Source organism: Thamnophis sirtalis, unplaced genomic scaffold, assembly GCF_051295495.1.
Source record: "Thamnophis sirtalis isolate CommonGarterSnake01/CBP01778 unplaced genomic scaffold, rThaSir2_p1.2 scaffold_7, whole genome shotgun sequence".
Lineage (NCBI taxonomy): Eukaryota > Metazoa > Chordata > Lepidosauria > Squamata > Natricidae > Thamnophis > Thamnophis sirtalis.
In genome coordinates, this window is record NW_028261387.1 from 41,423,086 (window position 1) to 41,440,218 (window position 17,133).

Below are 17,133 nucleotides of genomic sequence, written 5' to 3' on the forward strand. Positions count from 1 at the left end.
GTGAAGCCAGGGAAATCTACCAAATATTTTAACTAGTACTTTATCAATAATTTAAGGACAGCAATTCTTGCCAGCCAAGTTCTGATGGTAGACTAGGGCTTGATAGTTGGAGCAGCACAGCTGCATCAACATGCCTTTTGATGGAGGATAGTTCATTAACATAGCCATAAGAAAGTGCCCCATGTCTCTGTTCCCAAGTGTAGAAGTGATGAATGGGATGGTAAAAGGAAGAGTATAAAGTAAAGAACAATGGCAGAAATCACTAATGAAAGGAAGCAAGAGAAGACTTTCAAACTAAGCATGACTTGTAACAAAAAGGAGAAGCATATATAGAAACATATAGCAGGCCTAAATATAAGTATAATCTTTATTGTCATTGTACTTAAATACAACGAAATTGGTTATTTAATAGTGTTCTTTAAGAAAGAACAGAAATCATTAATAGACATCTGACGTAGCTCACCGTTTCATCAGCCAATTTCTCTAATTGTTGGATGTAAGGAGTTATAAGTGAATGTAGATTCTTCAAAATCTCTTCCACTTGGAGGGCAGACAATAAGAAACCCAGAGCCTGCATCAGCCACATACACTGACTTGTCTAAAAAGAAAAGATGGATAGCTTTTTCAATTTCATTATTGCATTTAAAAGTTTCACTTCATCCTCCCACTCAATCCTTAATCATCTACAAGCTTAAAAATGCCTTGTGAGAACTTATCCTGAAACCTGTTTATAAACGGCATGACTCAGTATAGGAACTGTATTGCTGTTATTAGGAGACATAGCTAAATCTCTATTTAAAAACTGAAAGCCTCATTTGTCTCACTAATAAAGCCTCACATTGGTTGTAATGTTCAATTCTACTGAAATGGGTTGATAGGAAACCATATCTTAGGCATACTTGCAATTTCCTGTCAAACGGGGAAAACAATCTTACCTTGTGAATCTGCTTCATTAGCACCTCCTACAGAGGGAAAGAGTCAAGAAAGTGAATGCTGTCTCTAATGCAGAATTTAGTTACATCAAAAAAGCCCTAACCATAGTAGCACTTGAAAATCTTGTGAGCCAAATACAGGTTCTAGGGGAACAGAGGCTCCAGAGAAAAATGGACAAATAAAAAAAAACAGCAATCAGAATTTTATTACAGGCAATTGATTGTAAAGACTTTGCCTCTGGGTTTCTACTTGCTACAGAGTCAATAGAACTGATCATATACAACATAGGTAACATTTAAACAAGGGAAAGAAGATGAGCCATCCTAACTAAATTTCAATTACTGGGAAAATAATGACCTCTACTTTTCGTGCAATCATCTCACCAGAAATCTGCAGTTGGATAAGATACAAATATTATCAATTTTGCTGAATCCATCCATAAACGCATATCGAATACAATATACACCCCTGATCTAGATCAATGCCAAATATTCCTTAAAAATCTTAGATTTTCACTCTTTGAATACCAGTAGTAGGGAATCCTTCCTACCCACCCACCCTCAAGGACTATATATCCTCAGAAAGGAAATTCTAGGTAGACGCTGCATACCAGTAATGAAGAGGACTAAGTTCTACATTTTATTTCCTTATTATTCTGTACACATCCACGCCCACCCACCCATATAAATCTACAAACACATATCTGCACTCACCCTGTGTATACTATGGATGACTCATCCTCTGTTTTTAATGTGGCCTTGCCTCTAACAACATACTGGGGAAAGAAGCTGGAACAGTTGGAAGCTCGCTGTGAGCAATTTTCACCGTTCTCTGCAGAATGCTTTACTTTGATTTGGATTCCAGGGTTGGGGCAGGTCACAAGGAAATAACCAAATAACTTCATATGGTTTCTTTTTAGCTAGTCAATCAAGGACATGGGCAGGGTATGTGAAGAGATGAAGGTCAGCATTTGCTTGCTGAACTACTGACTTTGCTGGCTGATTAGACTGACAGTTACTGTTGCCATGATCAAGGGAAGAGATCTGCAACTATTGAGACAACAATGTGCTCCTGCCTGTTTAAAGGAGACAGTTTTATCACCTCTATTGAAAAAGCCTTCTTTTGACCAAGGGTCTTTTTTTTCTAAATATAGGCTTAGTCTCAAATATTCCATTATTGGGTATGGTGACATAGAGATAATGGATGAAACTTCTGGATCTATTTCAATAAGGGTTTTGTTTATTTTAATTACCCATCTATGATTTTAATTGCATTAAACCATGTTTTGTGTTACCTGAGAGACAGCAACAATGTTGGCAGCATATGGAGGCAAGTCATATTTACACTCACGGCATATCTTCTTAAGAGTAGAGACACTAGAGATAGATAATTCTGGATTGCCCAGAGCCTGCAATACCAAAGGCAGGACATTGTTGATCATTACAGGATGATCTGCCAGCCACTCTGAGAGAGCCCCTAGTAACAAACAGAAAACAAGTCAAGATTACTTTACTGATATGACAAGCAAATCCGGGGAACAGCAAAGCAATTTCAGACATTGCTTGTCTCTGAAAACCTCTTCTCCACACATAATCTCACTCAGATCTATGGGTAATAATGGGCAGCAACCCTTCACAAAGTTAAGCTATCCTTTTGTAACAGCTACATAATCTTAGAATCACAATATTCCCCATTCAACAACATCTCCCCTCCACTTGCCCAATTTCCTCACCAATAGTGAACATCACCGTGTCTGCAAGTTGTACATTGCTGATACTGATGTGGGGGATAAGGCCGATAAGGCCAGGAACCACGTCTGAATAGTTTACATCTATGGTCTCTGCAATGGACTGGAACCCATAAAGTAAAGCTTCCGTGTTCTGCCAGAAACAAAAAGAGATGTATTCAATCTATCTCCCTCTCAAATTTTGATTCTGACAAAAGAGGTACAGTATGGAGCTAGTTCCCACATAAAAATATAATTGTCATTTTTTACAGTTAATTCCATGATATAAATCCCCCCACCTGAAGCAAGTATTGTTTTTCAAGACTATTACATCCGAATCTGGGATATACATCCCCAATTACACTCACTGTCTTTCTCCTGTGCGTCCATTGCATATATGGCCTGATCAGCAATTGAGTGAAAGTTAAGAAGTTTGGCTTCTCACAGTTTCACTACTTCAAGATGGGGGAAAGAAGCAGCAAATATCTTGCACACATGTTCCTTCTCAATGGGTCTTTTATATAAGAGACCTCACTTAGTTTACAACATGCTCAGTATTCTGGAGCATTGGCATGATTGTTACTTCTAAATGCTTTGGTTTGTAAATCATGGCCAGGGCTCAATTTTTGTTTGCTGTCACAGTGATGGATAAGGAACTCCTGCAGTCACTGACACTTTGTATTTATCATTGTTTGCTACACTGTAGCATTCTGATAACACAGGTCGGTGATCTGTTTTGATCAGCTGCCGTATAAGGACATGTGGCCCAACTTTACAACTATCTCTGTGTAGCAGACATATCTAATACCTTTTACTAAGCTAAAAGGACCTGTTTCTGCAACACTAGAGGGAATGGGATTCTACCTTTACTATAGGATTCTCGATATTAATCTGGGAGTAAAGAACTCACAGCTATACGAAGTTCCAGCTTCAATATGAGGCTCCAAAGTACCCAGATCATTTCACTACAGTTCAGATAGAAACATCTGATTATTAGCTGTTTAATTTTCCATTTTACACCCTCTCCTCATTCGTGGCACGACATAACCGCGGTAGACTAAAGCGCGCCGACAACACCGCGACGCTAAAAGCGCGATGTCAAAAGCGCGCCCACAACAGCGCGCCGACAACAGCGCACCGACAGAAGCGCGATTTAACTTAAGGTAAGGTTTAGGGTTAGGTTTAGGGTTAGGTTTAGGGTTAGGTTTAGGGTTAGGTTTAGGGTAGGTTTAGGGTAGGTTTAGCGTTAGGTTTAGGGTTAGGTTTAGGGTTAGGTTTAGGGTTATTTTTAGGGTTATGTTACAGCGCGCTTCTGTAGGCGCGCTGTTGTCGGCACGCTGTTGTCGCGCAGTTTTGACGGTGCAGTTTTGTCACCGCGCTTTAGTCACACGCGCTTTAGTCTACCGCGGTTTTGTGGTGGAACCCTCCTCATTTAGCAAACTAAATTTCAGTCCAACAACTTGATTGTTAAGCAAAATGGTAGCTCTGTGTGTCCGCGTGTGTGTAAGAGAAAGAGAGAGAACACATCATTGTGAAGATCACTGGTAGCTGTCCTTGCATTCAGAGAAAGTTATCTTGCACTGTGTACTGTGCTGACCCGTTTCTTCACCTTCTAGAGAGAGATTGCTTAAACAAGATCTCTCTTCCTGGGCTGCTTTTCTCTGCAACAAGTGCTTCCCTACAAAGTGCTAAGTTCAGGTTCACAAGCTCAGGTCTGTGATCTTAATTAGTTGCTTAGAAGTTTTAAGTCAGATCTTAAACAGTTTCAGGTGAACAAAATTTGGTGATAAATATACACATTGGTCAGAAAATGATTTTTTTTACAACAGTGGTATTTGTGAATGGTTGCTAAAGAAGGTAGTAGCTAAATAGCTATATAGAATTCAAATTAGAAAAATGATGAAACATTTCATAATACCAATTTATTTCATTACTTCTTCTACATTGTTTCCCTCCCTAGTCCTAATGGTTCACTGGTTACTGCTGTCATCTGAGAGCAGAAGAGCTCTATCCTCACCTGCCATGAGGATGGCTGATCTGAATTTGTCAGGAGGCGACCCAGTTTGTCATATAAGCTACTCAGCAGTTCCGCTCCCAACATTTCATATACATACATCAAAGTATCTGAGATGTCCACTCTGAAAGACAAAGAATCACAAAAATCTGCTTACCGGACCACAAATACATAGAAATAAGCTAAAATAAACACTAACAATCCAACATTCAGCCTTCATTACCTTCATTACCAGCCTTCACCAATACTGTATGATTAACTACTCTTTTGCAGTTCACCAGCTGTTGTGGCCTGCCAGCAGCCAGTGCAGCTGGTGGCAGATTCGGACAGTGAGGACGTTGGGGAGGAACATGGGCCAGTCCTGGAGTCTGGGGAAGGCTCTGATAAAGGCTCTGTGTCAGAGGCAGGGAGGGAGCAGAGCCATATGCCAGTTATCAGCTGCCTTCAGAGTTGGACATCAGTGAGGCAGACAAACAGCTGGAGCCTGTTCCCAGCATGCACATGCACAGAGTTGCCAGACAATTTCATTGTATTTAAGTACAATGACAATAAAGATTATACTTATACAAAGGGAACAGCTAAAGAACAGGAGTTGACTTGGGAGTAAGGCCACAGGTGAACAATGATGCCCCTTCCCAGAGGAAATAAAAAAGGAGCAAAAGGGGAGTGGAGTTTGCAGGAGACAATTAGTTCACTTAATTGGTTTATGACTCTCCAAGACTCCTTGCCAAGTTTTGCAGATATCGGCTTGGCAGCTCTCCAAGCCAGATAAGGTCTGTGACTGTAAATTCTCCCTTGAAAGACTTTGTTGGATGTGAATGAGCAGAATTCAGAGTAAATTAATAAAAGGGGTTTTTGTTGGGTCAAGGAGTTTGCTTCATGCCCTTGGGAACCTTAAGTGAGAACACCATACATTTCATATATTAAAAGACACCGCCAAGCAAAAAGCCATACCGATATATACGAAATTGCTCCTTTTCATCAGAGGACCAGCAACTGTATTCTTCATCAGAGGGGAACTGAGCTTTATGTAGGAGTACATCCACTAACTGAAAATATACAGGTCGATACACTTGCTGATACATAGCCTGTTTTTCTGGATCAAAAGAGAGAATGTCATCCTGCAAACAAAAAGATAATTGTTCAATTGCAAGAAAAAGCTGTGTGACACAACTATCCTAAAAGTTAGGTATGGTCTTAAGACATTACGGCTATCATCACTTTCTGATGGGATGGCTAGAACTCACAATTCAGTATCATACCACTTTCCCCAAATCTGTCAGCTGTTCTGCCCAATATTGACTTGGGCACCCCAAATTCCATTCCTGGCATTTAACACTTTTCCTAGGTTCTAGTTGCATCACAATGACAAGAGGCTGCTGTTGTTTTAATGGGGAAAAAGATACAGATGTAGGGCTACAGATGTGTTTTAGACATACGTTTGCAACTGAGTTTTTCTGAGATCTCCAGAATGGACTGCCAATTGTCTTTGTTTTAACATCAGAACATTAAAGTAAAGGAATAACTTTATATTATACTCTGTCAATCCACCAAATAAGCAGTATCATCTCCCAGCAATTAGGCAAAAATGGAAGCTATCACAGACCAAGTTTGCCTGTTCACATTTTCAATTATCTCCATCTTGTTCTTATTTTTGTCCAAGTAAGGAATAAATTAGTTCTCATAATGAAGTCATGCTCTCTATCACAAAATAGCCCATGAAAAGTCAAAGATACTGTGAGAACTAAAGTAAGCATTTTGCTGTGAAGTACAGTAGACATAGCAGAAAATTCCCCCCCTTCTCCCATAGACTATAGAAGATGCTGCTCTAGTTCAGCACCCTTCATTAATAATGTGTCTGTGGGCTGATGTACTGCACCAGTCACATACTGAGGCAACGTATGACTTCCTCTTATTTCAAGCTGGCACTTAGAAATGCAGCAGTTCAACAAATAGCCTTGTTCTTGAGCACTGCAGGAGTGCCAACCTACTCTGCCATGCTATATAGAGAAGGCATCCTACTTAAACACAGGATGGCTATTCAAATCCAATGACATACAATAAAACATAGGCGGAAAGAAGCTGTGACAAGATTCTACTACCCAATAAACTTTAATAAGCAAAGTATTGATCACAAAGAAGGACTTTTGACTGATTGAAATCTGACCATCTGCTGATTTACATACTACATACTACTCGGTCCAGAGTTGTTATCAATACAACTATATAATGTGTGCTTCTACTACAACTACAGAACAAGTAGAATATGCATACATAAACCACTAAACTAGAGGATAGCAATAGCACTTATTGGATTTACAGGGATTTACCATCCACTCGGTTTACAGAGTCAGCATATTGCCCCCAATAATCTGGGTCCTCATTTTACTGACCACGGAAGGATGAAAGGTTGAATCAACCTTGAGCTGGTCAGAATCGAACTCCTGGCAGTCAGTTGAATTAGCCTGCAATAATGCATTCTAACCATTGCACCACCATGGCTCTTATAAATAAATCGTATCAAGCTAATAAAATACCACTGAAGAAATCTGCTTCAGGAAGAGAACTCTTACCTGCAATGTATACCAGAAAGTGAGTGTAAGTGAGCTTGTGGTCTCATTCACAGGATAGTGTCCTGGGATTCCGGTGCAGAACATTATCATGTTGACCAGTGCCAGAAAACTCTGCCAATGATCTACCTGGTCTAGAAGTGCTCTATGGAAGGTAATAAGAATGCAGAATCAGGAACCCGCTATATTATACAAATATATATACTACTAAAACTCCTGTTTGTAACCTTCAGTTGGATGAAAATGTCAAAGAGCAACAACTTTTGAATCAATGTATCTCAAATGAGCTCACTCAAACAATGAGTCCAAAATCTGGGACTCATTATTCCTGTGGGATTGAAATTTGGCAAAGTTTTGTGGCCATGCTGCTGCAGTCAAGTGATCATCATTTCCACCACTCTCTGCCAGCTTCTCAGAAGGGAAGTTTGCAGAAAGTTGGAGGTCACTCCCACTGTTTTTTGCCTGCCCATGATCATTTTGTTTCTCTGCAGAAGAAAATATCTTTGAAATGATGATCCAATGGATCCCGGGTGGTCTAATAAAATACAGAACTTAAGATAACACATATGGAATAGGATTCAATAATTCTTGAAACAAATGCCCATAGAATCCCATCAGCTGGAACTCTTTGAGAACTTGAATAATTTCCATGCACATACTGTGTTTCCCCTGAAAATAAGACAGGGTCTTATTTTCTTTTGACCCCCAAAATAAAGCGCTTGGCCTTATTTTCGGGGAGGTCTTATTATTTTTGAGGTGCAGGAGGCGGTGAGTGTGATCACCTCATGGCTGCTGCTGTGTTGCAATATTTTCGGGGAGGGCTTATTTTCAGGGAGGGCTTATTTTAGCATATATGCTCAAAAGCCCAACTGTGGGAAGGGCTTATTTTCAGGGAAACAGATCTAAGATTCTGTAGAGTTCTCACAAAACAAAGGTTGTAAATTAGCACCTAAATAATCTTCTAGATCTTTAAATGGAATTTGAAAGATTGCAAGCTATTTGTGAGGAATAGAGAACCCAGAATGGCTTTAGCCACATTCTAGCAATCACTGCTATTTAATACCAACACAAGGCTTAATGCTTCTCACCGAGAATGATTTTCCCCTAAGGCTACAGCAATACGACAAATCCCATGAGAAGTTTCCATATCCCTATTTTGAACTGCTTGACGTAGCTGTTCCTGGAGTCCTAGTACCGGTGGAATGAGCTTCAGAAGAGTATTCACATACCTGTTAGGAAAGAGAGAAGATAAAAATGTTGACCTCTACATCCCCTATCAATTCTCCCGTCTTTAGGAAAGTATTACAGCCCCTGGTAGATGACAAAAGTATTTAGTTCCCCCTACCTGCCCACCCCCATTTTTCCCTTTGTATTCATCTGGATTCTTCAGAATTTTTAAGTGTTAGAGGATAAATGCAACAATGCCGTCAATGAATGAATCCAACTTTCTTATAACTGCTACGCAGAATTATATTGCCTTGAAGTTGTATCTATCTATCTATCTATCTATCTATCTATCTATCTATCTATCTATCTATCATCTATCTATCTATCTATCTATCTATCTATCTATCTATCTATCTATCTATCTATCTATCTATCTATCTATCATTCCTAAGAGCACCTAATAAACCTTTACAACATTAAAATGAAGTCTCCTTCCAGTCATCCTTGACTCCTGATGGCATCCAGGGCATGTTGGTGATGTTTTCCTGGCAGCAATATAGAAACAATTTGCCATTGTCTTATATATTTTTCTAACTGCAGTCTAGCCTATAGCTCTGGCACTCCCTCAATGTCTTCCACCCAAATATTAGTCAAGACTTATGTTTGTCAGCTTCCAGACACAGACAGCTAGGTATTACTAGCTGCTGAGATTTTTGAACATCAATTTATTTTATTTCTTGAAACCAAGTGTTTGTAAATTTTTGGAACAAAAACTGTATTTAGCCTTGCATTAACTTCCTAGGGCTACAGGGCAGAAATACATTAGTTTTTCTGTATGATGAATGAAAATTCTATTTAATAATTTAAATGCAGTTAATATGCTTACTTTCCACATTTTTCTATATTTTCCCCTTCAAGCATGTTAAACAGATGTTGGTGCTCAGTATAATTTTTGGAAAATCACCCAAAACTACATTTAAACTGTTATTGGATGTTAAGGGCTCAAGTTATACAACACCATAGAAACATTTTTAGCCCATCTAAATCAGATAGCTATGAATTAAGATGGGTTCTGCAATGCAGGAGGAGATTTTCTATTTCAAATCAATAAAATCAATATATGCGAGAAAAATATTTAAAACACTTCATCTTCATAATTATAATTTAACAAAGTTTGATCATGCAAACTGAAAGCAACTGGTCTTTCATCTGAAGAATGATGAATTAGATGTAATGGTTAAGATGCTGGCCTAGAAACCAGGAGACTGAGTTGTAGTCCTGCCTTATGTGTAAAAGTCAGCTGGGTGACCTTGGATCGGTCACTCTTTCCCAGCCCAACCCACCTCACAGAATTATCGTTCTGAGGAAAATAGGAGGAGGAGGGTGTGCTGGATATGGTCACCACCTTATTTATACAAATAATACAGGTAGTCCTTGTCTTATGAACACAATGGAGTCCAAGATTTCTGTTGCTAAGTGAGACATTTGTTAAGTGAATTTTGCCTCATGTTATGACCTTTCTTGCTACCATCGCTAAGTGAATCACAACAGTTGTTAAGTTGGTAATACAGTTGTTAAGTGAATCTGGCTTCTCCATTGACTTTGGCTTGTCAGAAGGTTGCAAAAGGTGACCACATGACCCCAGGACACTGCAACTGTCATAAATGAGTCACTTGCCAAACGTCTGAATTTTAATCAAATGATACTGGCGATGCTACAACAGTCATAAGTGTGAAATCACTTTTTCTGTGCCACTGTAAGTTGGAACGGTCACTAAATGAACTATTGTAAGTCGAGGACTACCTGTAAAGGTGAAATACAAATAAATAAATAAAATTATGTGTGCTTGCTGCTTATTATTTATAAAGTAATAAAGGCAAGATATTAAGCAAACAAATCCTATATTGTCCAATAGAGATTTAAAAAACATGGTAAAATAACTCTGGATCAAAATGCTTAAGGACCATTGAAAATATTGTAAACTTCAGAGGTTTTTCTCTGAGTCCTCATTACTAAAGTGGGACAGTGATTCAGAATTGGGCCACACCTGGACCCACTAATCAAAGAAGATTTGCCTTATGATGATACATTTTCAACTCAAGCATACCTAGCTGCCCACTTCACACCCAGGAATGTGATCTCTGACTTATGTAGACATCTGGCCTGTCCTCAAAGACACTAACCAAGGAACCAGACTGTTAAATTAGTATTTCTTTTTCTATGATCATTGTTCTCCCAAAATGTCAATATTATTGCTTTTTTATTATTGATTAGATGTATAGCCTGCCTTTTGTTCAGAAACTCAAGGACAGAATACTCTCGTGTCCCCCCTTCCCCACAACAATCCTCTGAAAGAGGTTGGGCTGAAAGTGAATGAGTGGCCCAATCATACAATAAACTTCCATGGCTGAAAGTGATTTGAGACTTCCTGATGCTGGCCCAATATCTTAATAATTTCACTGCAAGAGTTTTTTTTCAATCAAGCTTTTAAACTACCCAACATCACCTTCAAGGACAATATAGAATTTACCATTTCCAAAATCACTTGGCATCACATTTGTACTCCCATACATCAGACTCAAAGCAGCAGCCATGTCTTTAAAGTGACAGTGTACCTAAGGCCTGATGTGCATAAATTGGAACAAACTGTATTTGACACAGTAATTTGTAATATTTTAATTTTGCTGCAACAGCTTAAATGCAATTACCTTTCTGGAATTTGCTGGCTTTATTCATATATTTAATTACTTCAAGCAACAGACTTTACAAAAGGTATGATTTTATTTTAAAATAGGTCTGTTATGCCGGAAAGAAGTTGAGTCAAGCTTCAGAAGAAAGCTTACAACTTTGGTATAATTCTGCTTTTCTTCAGACCCCACATTTTAATCTGTTATGGGTGAAATTGAATAAATATTTGAAGATGTATGATATTCATTGTTTAAACAGAATCTGTTGATGGGATGAGAATTTGAAAGAGTTACAATCTTTGAATATTCATTTCCTCAAATCAAAAGTAAAGGTTCACACAATACTTTTCTGAGGCATCCAGATAGCTAGTATTTCACAGTGCACTGCAGCATTCCAAAACCATACAAGTAATTTCTTGCCTGTCAATCTTCCTATTGCTGCCAATAAGTGATTGTAACTATGACAACAAGCATGGAGGAAATGGAGAGGAAGGGCAAGGGATGGCCTCATGGGAGACGAGAGAGATGCTATGCTGATGGCTAATCAGCCAGTTTTCAGTTTCCTGGCTGCTGAGGCAGACTATGAAGAGATATGCTTATTCTGAACTTGCCCACCTACCTGACTTCCTCATATAGAGTCCACAGTTACAGGTGGAAGACCATACCTTTGCTATGCTTATAGCCCTGAACAAATTAAAAGCTTTCTATTCTCTCTTATTGTCCATAATAATGGACTCTGCACAAAAAAAAAAATAAGCCAAATACCTCCACTAGTTTGTTTTAACAGCTTTCAAAAATCTGGGCCCATCTCCATCTTGTTTTATATTGATCATTTAGTAGAGTATCACATTTTGGTGTGAAACAAGCCCACAGGCTAAACAAAATCAGGTAATTGGAATTTAAAAGCTAGGAGTAACATAAAAGTATGGGTTTAAAAGGGTTAGAAAAGAACAGGATTATAGGTATGGCTAAAAACAATTCAAATGAAACCATTCTGCATTAGTATGTGCAAAAATAGAAATGTAAAAGTACACTTTAAAAATACTGGAAAAGACTAACTAATACACAGAGAAGATAACTGAACTAGAACATTTTTCCAATCAATGGAAATCCAATTTAACATAAATCAGAAAGAATAAAGAGCTAAGCAATCCTGGATCATTTCTTCCATACATCTTTATTAATTAATCTAACAGAACAGTATATACAGTTTACCTTCTCTTAAGTTTTCAAAAAGGAAGAGAGAAATAGAATTATGTTGTATTATTTCATAGCCACATGATGAGATTTTACATGACTTCCACTACCCCCACATCCTGGAGGGGGGAGCACGTTTTCTATTTTTAAACAGGTGATATCCTATGTGGATTTTTCAGTAGTTAAATTATTTTATAACCCATTTTTGTTTAGCAAGCTTCCATAGTTTTGCAGTAGTACACTTTTGAGATACAATACTTCTTCAAGTCCAACTAACTTTGGCAACTGGAGTCCAACATTCCTTTTAAACGGTAAGTAGAGATGTACGCTGCCACCTTTCAGATACATACCGTATTTTTCAGAGTATAAGACACACTTTTTCCCCTCAAAAAAGAGGCTGAAAATCTGAGTGCATCTTATACACTGAATACAGCACTTTTGCCTCCTGAAACCCCGCCCCTTCACCAAAATGGCCGCACATAGCCTTTAGGAGACTTTCAGAGTGCTCCTGGGGGCTGGGGAGAGCAGAAACGAGCAAAATATGGGGGGGTTTGCTCAATTTTGCCCCCCCCAGCACCCAGGAGCACTCTATAAGCTTCCAAATGCCCTTTGTTTTACAAAAAAGGGCCCATTTTTGCAAAAAACAGGCTGTTTTTTGCTCATTTTTGCCTCCCCCCACTCCCCCAGGAACTCTCTACAAGCCACCCAAAGGCTATGCATGCCCCCCCCCCTTTTTTTTTTACAAAAAACAGACCCATTTTCACATAAAATGGGCCATTTTTTGCTTGTTTTTGCCCCCCCCCCAACCAGGAGCACTCTACAAGTCTCCTAAAGGTTATGCATGCCCTTTTTTTGAAAAAAAAAAAAAAGGGGGGGGCATTTTCATTAAAAACAGGCCGTTTTTGGGAGGTCTGCAGAGTGCAAAAATGTTTTTTTTTTTAAATTTGCCTCTTCAAAATCTTGGTGCGTCTTATACGCCAAAAAATACGGTATATAGGGAACTAATATTATGTTCCCTATAATTTTCCTCTCTAGGTTGAATATACTATGTATATCAAAATGTAAAATATCTGTCATCAATGATAGTTAAATCCACTGAGGAATCACAGCATCAGTGTCTTCAAGAACATATCTTGATCAAGGTTTCTACTCAAATACTTTATATCTATTGTGAAGAAACATGGGACAGGGGAAAGGGGGAAAAGTGAAAAGACAGGAAGAACAATATACAAGTAGTCCTTACAACAGTTGCTTTAACACCATTCGAAGTTATAATGGACCTTCACAGAGCTATCTACTACCTGTTTTTGGGGCTACAACAACTGCGTGCACACACTTAAACCCTCTCTATGGTCACATGATCACATTTTAGGAGCTTGGCAACAGATTCACCTTTATAGCCATTTGCAGTGGCCCATGTTCACTTGCCTGTGACTTGTGCAGTTTTCCCTGTTTCTGGATTTAACCACTGCTGGCTTGCTTAATGACCATGGCATTCGCTTAAGGACCCTTCTAAAAACTGTCATCATTTTGAATCCTGTCATATAATATCTCGACTTAAGACACAATGACCTGCGATCATAATTTCGGAATCAATTATGATTGTAAGTTAAGGAGCATCCATACACAAAAGTCTCGCCTGCTAATTACATCTTTCAATGTTCCCAATTGCATATTATATTTTCTCATAAAACCACAAGTATAATCACAACAGATGAAATCTCATTAACCATGTCCATTTTCTGCAATGGACGTAATTCTCAATTTCTCTATTAATATAATTTATATATCTTCCTAAGTGGACTACTAAATTATGGACAATAGTGAACCTAAGTGAAGACAAACTGAATCATTCTTACCAAGATTTCGCTTTCAAGAACATTTGTAAACTTAATGTATTGGATTCACTCACTTGCATTCTTTGTCCAAGAACGCTACAAGAATGTATACACACTCTTGCAATGAAATCAAGATGGCTAAAGAAAGTTCTATTAATATAATATCAGACCGGACCTCTGCGTATGGAAATAAATAGTTTATATCTAAGGTTGTAAATGTTTAAAACCATAACTGGCTCATAATGTGAAACTATACTTACCTCTGAGCATCAGGCTGGGAAATGGCATTGACAATAGCCTCCACAGCAATGTCGAAGAGTTCTGGATCAAGCAGAGAAGTGAAAGATGCTTGGATTAAGTTCTCACATTCCATCAAAGAAATCTCTAGTTGCACCCAACTGGAGAAACACTTCAGCACCTTCTGCTTAATGAAACCAGGAGAATCTTGCTGTTGCAACAATTGTTCTAGCAGAGGGAACACAGATGTGCACTCCTGTGACAAGACACTACGTACCTGCCCCTTACGGTATTGAGGCAGACGACTGGTTTGGAATTCCTCAGGCAGCACTGTCAGAAGTTCCAGTAGTGCAAGGCAGCGTGCTCGCCCATCTACATTAGAGTCCTCTGCCTGAAACATGCGTACCATGTCAGCAATAGCACATGGCCAAGCCTCTGGCATCATGTTCAGTGCTAATGAAGCCAATGCCACACAAAGGCGGGTCAGCACAATTTTGGAACCACTAGCAAAATGAGTTATGTGACTGAAGAGCTGTGATTTAAGGCTCTCATACTGGTCAGTGGGGATGTCATTCCAGTAGCGTGAAATCTTAATGTGGAGTGCACTGGCCCCAAAGTATTGGATCTCCGGCACCTTGTCCATATCAAGAAGCAACCAACTGAAGTGCCAAGCTTGTGGGGATACTTGAGCTTGCATCAGCCATTTCTGAGCCAGGTTCTTGTTTTCAATGTTGGGGTCATAATATAACTGGTGGAGTGCCTAAAAAGCAGGAAACAATAAATGATTCAGCATTTTCTACATTCTCAAACAACCCAGGATGGTAATGAATCAAACCCAAAACATAAAACGTCTCCATAAGATAGAGGGCTCAACAGAACAGTTGTCTAGAGACTTGTTTTTGTTGACCAGGCTTCAAATAAATCTTTGAATAAAAGTTCAATTTTACAAAACAAGTATCATATTTGTTCTTTCATCTTTGCATCGGTGGAAGGAACAATTGTTGTAATCAGAAAATAATATAAACACCAATGATTTATATAAGCAAGGACAACTAAAAAAGCTCAATTTCTCAGAAGAAACTTGGGTTACATGAGATTACTTACAGTGGAATACCATAATATGGAATTGAAAATATTTGTTATAATTTGACCTCTACTGAGGAAAAAGCTGTTTGATACTGAACCAAATAAAGGAGGTTTGTAACAAAACGGGGAAGGAAGGCAAAAAGAGAGCAGCAGGTGGCAAAGGGAGGGAAAAAACCAAGGGGAAGAGATGCTGAACACCTCTCTTGCCTTAATTCTTTTTTTCTCCAAAATGAATTATAAGGTTTAAATGTTTAGATATCTCTCCTATTCATTCTATCTCCATTTTAAAATCAATTTGTTTTACAATGGTTAAGCACAAACTACAATGCAGTAGATATGTTGCTATTACTATGGAAAATCTGAAAATTAAAGCTTTTTCAGCTAAATGCAGCATTTCATATATAAGAGCTGTGGTGGTGCAATCTGTATCTTAAGATCTCCAAAGAATAAAACCAGATATACAAAGCAAAACTGGATCACTACTGTTCAATGTATGCATATAGGTAAACAGAGATGATACAGGTTTACCCACACCAACAGGTCCGGTGGGAAGGGCATGTCCAGGTTCCACTTATTAAGGATCTGGTTGAACTCCGAAAACATGCCTTTTCTGTTGCAGTGGCTACCTTTGGAACCTTTTCCCTGAGATTAGGTCAGTTCTGATACTGCTGGCTCTCATAAGGTCTCCAAGACCTGGCTCTTCTTCCAGACATAGGGGTCAGGAATTTCGTGAACTATGAGTTATTGTTATTGTTGATGGGCTTGGCCATCATGCTTTATTTATTTTTATTTTCTATTTTATGATTAAATTTATGTTTTTTTAAATTTCTGTTTTCACTCAGAGTCACTTGTGCAAGATGGGTGTGTATGTATGTATATATGTGTGTGTATATATATATATATATATATATATATATATATATATATATATGTGTGTGTGTGTGTGTGTGTGTGTGTGTGTGTGTGTGTGTGTGTGTGTATACATACATACATACACACATACATACATACACACACATACACACACATACACACACACACACACACACTGTATTTTTTGGAGTATAAGACACACCTTTTTCCCTCAAAAAAGAAGCTGAAAATCTGGGTGTGTCTTATACAGCATTTTTCTGCCTCCTGAAACCCCAAAATGACTGTGCACAGCTTGTAGGAGGCTTTCAGAGAGCTCCTGGGAGCTGAGAAAGGCAGAAATGAGTAAAACATGGACTGTTTTTTGCTCAATTTTGCCCCCCCCCAGCCCTCAGGAGCACTCTATAAGCTTCCTAATGCCCTTTGTTTTACAAAAAAGGGCCCGTTTTTGCAAAAAATTGGCTGTTTTTTGCTCATTTTTGCCTCCCCCCACTCCCCCAGGAACACTCTACAAGCCTCCTAAGGGCTATTTGTGCCCTTTTGGGGGAGGAAATGGGCCCATTTTTGCAAAAAATGGACCGTTTTTGGGAGGTTTGCAGAGTGCAAAAACTTTTTTTTTTTAAAAAAAATGCCTCTTCAAAATCTTGGTGCGTCTTATACCCCAGTGTATCTTATACTCCGAAAATACGGTAAATTGAATGAATAAACAAACCATAAATTATTTACTGTGATTCAAAATAATTCCGCAAGATTCCAGAATGGCACCTTCAAACTAGATAGAAAAGTAGATGAAATTCAAAATTGAAAA

General features: G+C 38.6%; 1 protein-coding gene across 3 annotated transcripts in view; it reads right to left on the bottom strand.

Moving 5' to 3' along the window:
* IPO13 (importin 13) overlaps window positions 1-17,133 on the bottom strand; it is a 62,453-nt gene that overhangs the window by 27,829 nt on the left and 17,491 nt on the right. For all 3 annotated transcript variants that reach the window (XM_087719809.1, XM_087719806.1, XM_087719808.1), the window contains exons 2-10: window positions 14,393-15,129; window positions 8,332-8,472; window positions 7,247-7,388; window positions 5,628-5,794; window positions 4,677-4,797; window positions 2,666-2,813; window positions 2,228-2,409; window positions 936-962; window positions 464-598 (exon numbers count right to left, since the gene is read on the bottom strand). In XM_087719809.1, the coding sequence (XP_087575935.1) occupies window positions 464-598; window positions 936-962; window positions 2,228-2,409; window positions 2,666-2,813; window positions 4,677-4,797; window positions 5,628-5,794; window positions 7,247-7,388; window positions 8,332-8,472; window positions 14,393-15,129 (1,800 nt within the window). The remainder of the gene's footprint in view (window positions 1-463; window positions 599-935; window positions 963-2,227; window positions 2,410-2,665; window positions 2,814-4,676; window positions 4,798-5,627; window positions 5,795-7,246; window positions 7,389-8,331; window positions 8,473-14,392; window positions 15,130-17,133) is intronic.